This window comes from Colossoma macropomum, unplaced genomic scaffold, assembly GCF_904425465.1.
Source record: "Colossoma macropomum unplaced genomic scaffold, Colossoma_macropomum, whole genome shotgun sequence".
In the NCBI taxonomy this organism is placed as follows: Eukaryota; Metazoa; Chordata; class Actinopteri; order Characiformes; family Serrasalmidae; genus Colossoma; species Colossoma macropomum.
This window is the reverse complement of record NW_023494803.1, coordinates 18,409,561-18,419,836: the sequence shown is the minus strand read 5'-3', so window position 1 is coordinate 18,419,836 and position 10,276 is coordinate 18,409,561. Positions and strand designations below refer to the sequence as shown.

The 10,276-nt window shown below is 36.1% G+C and overlaps 1 protein-coding gene across 1 annotated transcript; it reads right to left on the bottom strand.

Annotated features, from left to right (window-relative positions):
* Positions 1 to 956: 956 nt before the first annotated feature.
* Positions 957 to 9,040, bottom strand: LOC118824145 (5'-3' exonuclease PLD4). Its single transcript, XM_036594109.1, has 11 exons — positions 8,933 to 9,040; positions 8,723 to 8,807; positions 8,436 to 8,623; positions 7,456 to 7,639; positions 5,989 to 6,109; positions 5,256 to 5,383; positions 4,951 to 5,151; positions 4,062 to 4,201; positions 3,820 to 3,985; positions 2,279 to 2,375; positions 957 to 1,913 (listed from the first exon to the last, which is right to left on the bottom strand). The coding sequence occupies exons 1-11, from the start codon at positions 8,938 to 8,940 to the stop codon at positions 1,696 to 1,698; spliced, it is 1,536 nt and encodes a 511-aa protein (XP_036450002.1). The 5' UTR covers positions 8,941 to 9,040; the 3' UTR covers positions 957 to 1,695.
* Between the last annotated feature and the right edge of the window lie 1,236 nt (positions 9,041 to 10,276).

The window sequence follows — 10,276 nt, the reverse complement described above, 5'->3', positions numbered from 1 at the left end:
CAGGTCAGAGTGCGGTTTTGTTGAGTTAGCTAGCTGCTCGTTATATAGCTAACAGGCTACTTTATTACCCAGCAAACACACAACATTGTCACAGCGTTGCTACAGCGTTGTCAAAAGGTGGCGCTGTTAATCATGTCTGAACAAGGTGGTCACAGCCTCATTATTCAGTAACGTTGCCGTATGGTGTTATGATAGTCTAGTACTCTGTCAGGCTTTAGATTTAAGTGATTATCGAGGTTTTACTGTAAAACTGCATCATACAGACTAACATACAGAGCGATGGTATTAAAATCATTTTGACCAAAAGGTTTAATGTGTATTATGAACGGTCTTCTCCGGTTTGGCTAAACAGCTCCTCCTGATGACGCAGAGCCTCCGGGTCTAATAACGGACCGTTTAACCGTCTGAATTCACTCAGCAATGACGACGAAACTGAAGAGCCAGTAAACCACTGAAACATCACCCTTTAAAATGTAGCAAATACAGTATCTTTGGTATTTTTGAGAACACATGCACAGCCTGTGGATGCCCATTCCCGCCAGGTGGGGCAGAAACAAAATCGTGTTTTTACCTTTGTTTTCTGTTTTTTCAAATATCACTTAGTATATCAAAATAAGGACATTTTCTCGTAATAATTTATTTACTCAATAACTCGTTCCCTCATAAGTCATAATTTTGGCACAGTTAATATTATTTCAACATAGGTAATCAGTTTTTTGAGAAAACAAGTCATTATTTCGACATAAATCAGTACTTACTGCTGCCAGAAAGCAGGCGCTTCATATCTAACCCTGTTCATTCCCTTTCATTTGCTTTTGTCCATAGATTCATCTTTAAACCAGAAACTTTCTCTGTATTGATTTAGATGCATAATCAATTAGCTCACTTGTATGTTTCCTTTTTTAATCTTTTATTGCAATAATTAAAATCATCTTTTTCTTACCTATCAACCAAAATATAGTATAAATCAAAATATTTACATTTATTTGTTTTATTTTGCTAAGAAGCAGCTGAAAGATATAACACATGCACACAATGCACAGGTTACAGCGCCCTTTAGAAGTGGCAGCCTTGGTAAAGATGAGGAAAATCAGCTTGATTTTACACTAAAACATCAGAGGAACATCCTTTAATGAGGTGAAATAATTCAAAGAAAGAAAAAATATACAAAATAAATATTTTTTTCTGAAAATACTGTGCATCTTCCAGTTGTTAAGGTAACATTGCATCTTCTCTGAGAATGCTCCTTTGGATTTGGAGGTTTGCTTTGGATCACTGTCCTGCTGGAACATCAGGCTCTGACCCACTTTTAGCAGAGGCAGATAGATCTTCATCTCCTGGTATTTGATGGACTCTGTCACTCCATTCCATGTCTCCTAACAATAACATTTTATCTAACTCATATTTACACTGAAACAGAGCGTCATGGAATTCATGAAGACTCATGTCTTGTCTTGCTTACAGATGATTAACTATGAATGTGGAGATCAATTAGAGACAAGTTAGGTTTTGTATTTGGTTGTGAGAATTTAGAGGGGTGCCAGAATTTAGAGGCATTGACAAATTGGACAAATGGCATTGAATGCATTTAAAATGTGCATCATATTTCGTTCAATTTTACACTTTCATTGATCCATTAACCTTTTATATAGGCTAATAAGTAAATATCTTTGTTAATGAAAGTAAAGCAGCAGTTCATTTGTCCATGTATCTCTTGGAGAAGGAACAGTCAGGATTGTGACCCAGTTTTTCAAGTGGCACTGCAAATTTGGAGCCCCAGTCTCGGTCAAATACAGCTTTCAGCTGGCCCAATAATGTGTCTCCAGGCGATGAAGAATGCACGGCATCTTGGGAAACCATCAGGCCCACTCCAGCGGTGGTGTTGAAGTAGTCAGCAGACCAATTAGAGGTCCCTTGGGAAATATATAAATAAATAAACCACTGAAAAATGATGTGTTCAGAAAACATATTTTAAACTGAAAATTACACAGAAGCCTCATCAACTAAATATAATATCAAAATTTTCAGTACTTAGTGTGTCCACTCTTTCCCTTTATTACAGCTTTCATTCTTTTCAGGAGACTTGCTTTCATAAAAATCTGCATATTCAGTCTTTAAAGTTCAGTCTTACAAGCATTTTCTGTTTCTCATAATTAAAGTAACCCCAAACACATTCCATGATGTTGAGGTCTGGATTGATGTCATTAATTTTTCAAGCTTTTTAATTGACCTTTTGAGACGTTTTGCAGTATCAGGTTATTTTCTGTCCAAAACTCACCTATATATGCCACTTTATCTGTAACCATGTATTTGTTGTGATTCACTCTGGAATAAGGAATGTCTGTCTGGTTAGCCACCGGAACAATATGGAGTCTCTGCAGAAAGTAGAAAAAAATCACATTAACTGTGTTATAACTGCTATCTGGACCATCTGGTCTGAGCTGAAAAACATCTAAGGTTTGTAAATTAGAGCACACTGTAAGTGACTGCTGATATGGTGTGAACTGAAAGTGATCAGAGGGGCTTTCACAGAGCTCAGAGAAGCACTTGTTAAAACTGCAATACTTTCAGTACTCCAGGTGATTCCCATGATTTCAATCAATCCCATGTCCTCTGACCCATGACCCAGAAATCAATTGAAGTCAGTCATCTTTATGGACATATCAATTATTTAAATATGCTCAGAGCAAATGAGGAGAGAGGAAGCTTCCAGAGAGATAATACACATGGGAATCTTATGTGAAAGTCTTTTTTATTCTAGTGCATGATGTAGGCCTACAGTACAACCCTGTGTAGCCAAAAAGCCTTTTAAAGACTTGCAAAACCCCCTTCTGATGACATATCTTAGAAGGAAATTTTGCACCCACCGGTGCCAAACCACCGGTGGTTCCAAAACACACTTCTTCATATTCTTCATAACTTTCATATTTCATAAGCTACATTCAAAAAGGGGGTGTCATATGAGAGCTGTAATTGTATTCTTTCCAGTCAAATAGATGGGTAATGTAATTTTAAACCCTTATAGTAGAAGAAGCTGAACTCAACACTGAATTTTTTTGTCTACTGAAAGTCGACCCATTTTTCCACAAATCTGGGCTATAAACTATAAACAGATGGCATCTCTTCAGTGATCTGCTCTGTAAAAATTATTTTCATAAAATAATACAAAGAGCATCTAAGATTTTTGGCTTTCACCAGTAAAATGTAAGCATATAGCATTATGTGTACGATCATAAAACATGTTCTGTTAATTTGAGGGGAGCTTTTACAAAAAAATAAAAAAAATAAAATAAAAATGTATATTTATTTCATGCAGTTGCTGAATAATTTGCCTTACAATTTGGTCATGTAAATTCAGATGGAAAAACCAGTCTCTTTCAATTGCCACTAACTTTTTTTTAAAACTTTCTGCAGTTTAACTTGCTCCAACATGCTTTTTAACCAGAAAAATCCAGAATAAATACACTCTTTTTCTTAGTGGTAAGAATGGTAGTTGTTTGCTCACAGAATCTGTCTAGTTGGGAAATTGAACCCTGGGCTCTTGTATGCAGAGCCACAGTGTTATCCAGAGAGCTAGCCAGTCACTCTGGCTTTAGCATTTGCTGCTTCTTATTTTCCACATCCAGGTATACTGCACTCTGCAGGCATCCTTCAGTTGAATTTTTATAAAGAAAAAAGCTTTATTGTTCAACAAGTGAGTTAAGTTACACTAATGAAAAGATGTAAGGAAAGGAAACAAAGATGGACAAGTGAGGTAATGAAATTCGTCCTGAAAGCAAAAAATGTAACCAGCTGGTCTGAACAGGATTGTCAGCTTACCACTTCTATACTGATATTGTCAGATGAGGAGTCCAGGGCATCTAGTGATTTGAGGAAAGGCAGTACGGAGGGGTCACTGTCACGACCGCAGCTGACCAGGAGACGCACTGCAACGTTTCTCTCAAAGGCTGACTGCTTTAGGGCATTTTCAATAACTGGCCAGTACCTGAACAAACAAGCATGCAGTGAGTTTCTAAAGGAACTGATATACATTCTAAAGCTGTTACAGTATCAAATTGTACCTGTGATGGAAAAAGAACTTGAAAGCAGGAAAATATTCCATAACTGCGACATGAACGAACTGCTTTGCCTGGCCGATTGCTGAGAGAATTGCCTCCAGGTCTTTGGTGCGTGAATCCGGACAGAAGACAGGAGGGGAGGCCTGGGTTTGGGAATAGATAAGGAGACTAAATACAGACCATAATGCTGTAAAATATTGATCAATATATCCTGCTTGATCAAAATTTCCTCTCTACAGCATGTGCAATGTCTGACCCTTTCATGTCTGAGAGTGACAAGCATTATGAGAGATAAAGTATCAGGCAAAAGTTTGAATGCAGATTAAATGTATGTATTGATAATCCTAAAGATTTCTAAAGGCTTATGCTTAAAGGCTTGAAATTATTTCTAAGACCAGTTTTCATTAGCTAACAAGTGTTCAGCATGTGTAGAACTTCATCACTCTTAGAAAAGCTTCTCAGGTGGCTCCTCATGAAGCTGTTTGAAAAAAATGTCACCAGTGTTCAAAGCTGCATAAAGGCAAAGGGAAGTCTACACTGAAGAATCTGAATCTGAAATATTTTTTACTCCCTTTTGGTCTCTAAAAACAATGTGTTATATCATAGTTACAATATCTTCTATTATTCAAAATATTATACTGTAAAATGTAGAAAACAGTATTAAAATTTTTCTATGGGTAGTAAAATCATTCAGTAAAAACCCTCTGAGTAATAGAACCGTTAAAAACTTTCAAAGGGTAGTACATTTTTAGTAGTAGTAAAAAAAAACTAAGTAGTAGAATAAATTCAACCCTTTAATAAAAACTCTTCTATGGGTCGTAAAATTCTTTAGTACAAAAAAAACCCTCTTAGTGGTAAAATATTTTAACCTAAGGTATTAATGAAATATTACCGAGATGTAAACTCTGCTGGGCACCCCGCTGAGGTTCACATGAAGGGGCTTCTCTGCATTGATGGAGGTGTCATAAGAGGAGGGCCAGGGGTCCGGGATTGTAGCGTTCTGCTGACCCATCACCCAGTATGACTGGAAGATCTTATGAAGGTCGGTGGCCAGACTGGTGCAGTTGTAAATCACCACTCCAAGTTCCTTGACCTCCATTTAAAAACACATCCCAAAAATAAGTTAATGTGTGTCAAACTCGTCTCCAGAGAGGAAGCTGAAATCTGCTTTGTGGTTAGAGCTCTTCTCATCTATACCTGGGTTAAAGCTCTCCAGTCCATGTTGGCACTGCCAATGTAGATGTGTCTTCCGTCCACGATCCAGAACTTTGTGTGCAGAATTCCTCTGGTCAGACGGCCAAAGTTAACTCTTCTTACATGCACGCCTACAAAAGGAAGGAACAATGTTTTCACCTCTTAAACTAAAAAGATTTAACCAAGGGCATTTCCAGTCTTCAAGTTCTCACTCTGTATATTGCTTATATATAACTTTATAATAGTGAGAGGAGAGTGAGGCACAAACTAAAGTGGGGTAAAATGTAACACTGACTTTTTTATGTAGTTAAACATTTAAGGAGAACATCCTTTTGGTCCGTAAATTTTCACAGCAATCAGATAGATACTCACGCTGGTACCATACAAGTAAGTGTTTTTGGATTAGTTGTCTGTGTAAGTCACAAAATTCACACCTATTTTATTTTAATCTCTATACTGGTGACTGAAATATAGTACCATTTTGAAGCATGTAAATAACTCAGAATAAGAGTTAGCCCGCCCATAGGTGGGGTCCAACATTTGCACTTGCATCGTTTTCAGCTAAATAGTTCACATAAACAGTCTGTTTGTCTATTCATTATTAAATGTTTACACAGTGTAAAGGGCAAATACTGTTTTCAGAAGGAGTCAGAAAAATAAAAGCAGAAAAAATGGAGTTATGAGGTTCTGATGTGACAATGAATTTGGTCATAAACATATATCTATACTTCACGACCATTTTCTTTCAGAGTTCTCAGGTCTGTTGAGTTGGACGCTACGGATGGGATGCTGGCCACAACTCTCACAGAAACGTTTCTCTTTGGCAGTGCTTTGAATTGCTCCAGGATGTCTTTACCCTGTGACACAAACACATACAAAATAGCAATAACTTATATTAGGCTGAGCTGCTGTTTACTTACTGTCCTGAGAAAAAAAAGTAATTAACAAAAAGCACTACCTTGGTGAATATTGGCACTTTCATGACACATATATGTTCACATAGTACATGTAATACTTATTAGTCCCATGTAACACATCAGGATTGCAAATGAAAAAAATCTGGCACATTTAATTTTATGAAATAGTGATGTTGATTTGTGTGTATTGTCCTTGTTAAACAAATAAATAAATATCCTACATTTTTCTTTCTTGAGAGCCACTTATGAAGTTTGTGTGCTTTTATGTACCAATATAAGTCATAGTTCATTTTTACAAGACTATTTCTTCAAGTTTCTGCATCCTTCAGGATTAAACCTGCTGTTTTTCGGTCAATGACATGACATGCATTTTCTGTGTCCAAGTCCATTATTTTTTCCAAAAAATAATTTAATAAATATATGACAAATAGCAAATTATACAACAGTACAATTTTCAGTGCGTCCATATTCAAGTTTTTTGTTTTCCTCCAAAAGACAGGTGGTGCAACCGTCCAGTCATATATGTTGATCAAGTAAACTCAGAAAAGGTAATTTAGTTATATAAAATTCAAAATAAGATAGTTTGGCATTTTATGTTTGAAAACTTTAAAAACAAGGGAAAAACTTTAAAAGTGCTTAACTCACTGAAAAGCTTTTGTCTGAAAGTTCTTTCTTCCTCAAATGTCAGACAGCACAAACCAAAACAGAGGACTTTTATTTTGACATGCTTTTACAAAAGAGGGGCCAGGGTACTGCATCATATAAAAGCATATTATGTCCTTTTTAATATGATTTTTAAGAATTGTCATTTTGAAAAACCTCATTTGTCATTGACCCTTTTGTTACTGTTACCTTAAGACTGATGTATGTAACCTGATATACGACCTCTGATATGCTGCCCTGTATTGTGCATTCAAAAAGCAGTCAATGCTGAAACACTCTTTATAACATCATTGTATAAGGCCTAAATAGCTGTAGGATGAATGGGCAAATACATGTAAATATGTTTTTGTTTTTTTTTACATGAGAAAATAATTTTTCTATGATATGGGCCCTTTAACTTACAAAATACAAGTCAGTGCAAGATAACAGACAACAGTTAGAAAGTAAGAACTATCCTCATTTAAGTTAATTGACTGGGCTGCCAACATGTTTGCTGATAAGTTTGATAACTGAAACCTTTGATCTCATAGTTAAACACAGTAAATCAGAACAACAGACCTTGTGTATACCATGTACTTCATATAAAGAAATTTAAATATAGGCTTTGTCAGGTGAATACTTACAGGTTCGTCAGTGGAGGAGTTGACATTAATGTCCTGCCCAGTAAGAGACCAATAGAACGAGGAAACATCGATTTGCTTGGTTGCAGTAGAGATGAGGTCTTTCCATGCCTCGTATAAAGGTACTCCAAAAGTGGCATTGCTCCCATAGTCCATCCAGTAAGGAATACTCTCAACAAGGACAATCCTGACCCGTGAGGAATAACCACTCACATCTTTAGGTGATACTTTCAAATACATACATCAAATCTTTACCAGCTAAGTGAACAGTCAGAAATTAGTTTGATATGAATTGCAGGTAATAGTAAACACATTAAAAAGGGAAATTCCACTGATTTTTCCAAGATTTCTGCATAATTCAATCAAATGTAAACAAAGTTTTGATAATGCATGGTTAACATTTATTTGCTATTTATTGCTATAACTGTGTATTAAATTTGTAAAAATATCACATTTAAGTTTGTATAATGCAAAAAAACAACAAAATGATTAATTTGAGTGGTGCCCATATTTGGCCCACAACAATGTCTCTTAGCTGTGCATACTTTTTTTTTATTATTATTTTAAACCAAACGCTTCTCAAAACTGTCATTAAACAATGTCTCAGGCATCATGCAGCATATTGGCAAACATGTTATGTAATAATTTTCTGTAAGGGAGCTTTAAGAGGTATTAAACTTTTCAGACATCTGGTTCCTATCGCCAGCACTGTGAACAACTGACTCTGTAAGAGCATTTCACACCAAACCACTCCGAATGACTTTATTCACATTTTAACGGGTAAATTACACAGAAATGCTGAAGAATGTAGAAGGAGAAGTAGCATTTTAGACTTTGCTATTGTGTCCTATGCAAAATCAGATTCGGTGTGGTGTCTCTGTACTTTTGTGTTGATCTGGAATTCCCCAGCGTTTCCAAAGTGTTAAAAAGAATCTTATCAAGAAACAGCTTGAGGTGCATTCTGAACACCAAAGTTAACTCACCTACTCTTTCCAACACAACTTTGTTCAGCATTTTGAACTGGCTCATGTGTGCCGGTGTGGTTCGGATTCACGGCTTCATCTATCTTTTCCTGGTTTCTTACTTTCTCGACCAAAGCAATGGCAAGTAAACCACCAAGGATGGTCAAACACCCCAATATCAACAGAAGAGACGTAAGCCTGCTTGAGCCCTGTGAAATGACATTTAAGAGCAGTGTATTTAGACCTGTTTTTGACTCAATGAAAAAATTCAGCACAGACAGACGGAAGATGGAAAGTACTATTCTTACCTGTTTGTTGGAAACATAATTGTCATGCAAACTTTTGTATGGAGAGGACAATTCATGGAGCTCTTTAAATGTGGACTTAGTGGATCTGAAAAAGTAAAAATGGAATTAATAATAATAATAAATGCCTTAAGTAACTGTAGAAGTTATTCACACTGTCTAATGTAGAATTACTTCCACCAAAAGTAAATTGAAATCATAAAGCAAACTTACGAGTACATGATAACAGCAGATATTTGGTCTGCCGTCTGCGCACTTTGAGTCAGTCCCCAACAATGGCCTTATTTACAGCAAACGCCTTTAGAAATAGCTTCATTCTCTGGTTCCTCTTCCTTTTTTCAGTTCTCTTATTTCATGGCTGTCCAACAGCTGACATACTAATAATATACTTCGAATAAAGGGAGTTTTAATTAAAAAAACAGCGCCTACATGATCTTTGGCATGCCTTACTCTGGCTGCTCCAGTTCTTATGTTTCAGGTACAGCTAGGTTTTATACAGCAGAAATTCCCTATACAAATAAGATAGAATTTACAATACCATTCAAAAGTCAATTGTCATATTAATAATTGTAATTCAATGAAAACTTATACAGCATCAATTAAAATGTTATAAACAAAACTACCAGTTTTGGTGTCTATTCTAAATATCAAGTATTTTAGGAAGAAAGAGACGTAATGACACGGTAAAAAATAGCAACTGTTATTAAATATTACACTGTAATTATAACTGTACAGTAATTACTTGTGGCAGTTTTACTACGAATAGCTATATGATCAGCGAGATTTGGTCACAAAAGGACAGAGCAAAAATATGGACCATCTTGGGGGTCCTGAGAATTCCATTTTTTGGTAAAAGAAAATGTGAATTAATCAGTGCTTCTATTAACTAATGTTTTGTTAAATGTCTGCTGTATACAGTGTAGGGACTCAAACCTTTATAAGCTTTCAAGTACAGCAGTTTTGACAGTCTTCTGTCAGCTGTACTTTCTGCCTCATCCAAGAATAAATTAAAATAAACTATCAAAAGAAAAATCAGAATTCCAGTGGGTCAGAAGTTTACATAGACCAAGTTGACTGTGCCTTTAAATAGCTTGGAAAATTCCAGAAAATGAAATCTTTGCTTTAGAAGTTTCTACAAGGCTAATTGACATCATTTGAGTTAATTGGAGGAGAACGTGTGGCAGTATCTTAAGGCCTACCTTCAAGGCCTGCTTGGTTCTTTGCTTGACAATCATGGGAAAATCAGAAGAGATCAGCCAAAACATCAGAAAAAGAATTGGAGACCTCCACAAGTCTGGTACATCCTTGGGAGCAAAAATACCCTAAGGTACCATGCTGTTCAAATGATAATATGCAAATTTAAACACCATGGGACCACGAAGTCATTATACCGATCAGGAAGGAGACATATTCTGTCTCCTAGAGATGAACGTACTTTAATGCGAAAAATACAAAGTAATCCAAGGACAACAGCAAACGACTTTGTGAAGATGCTGCAGGAAACAGGTACAAAAGTATCCATAACGACAGTAAAACGTATCCTATATCAACATGACC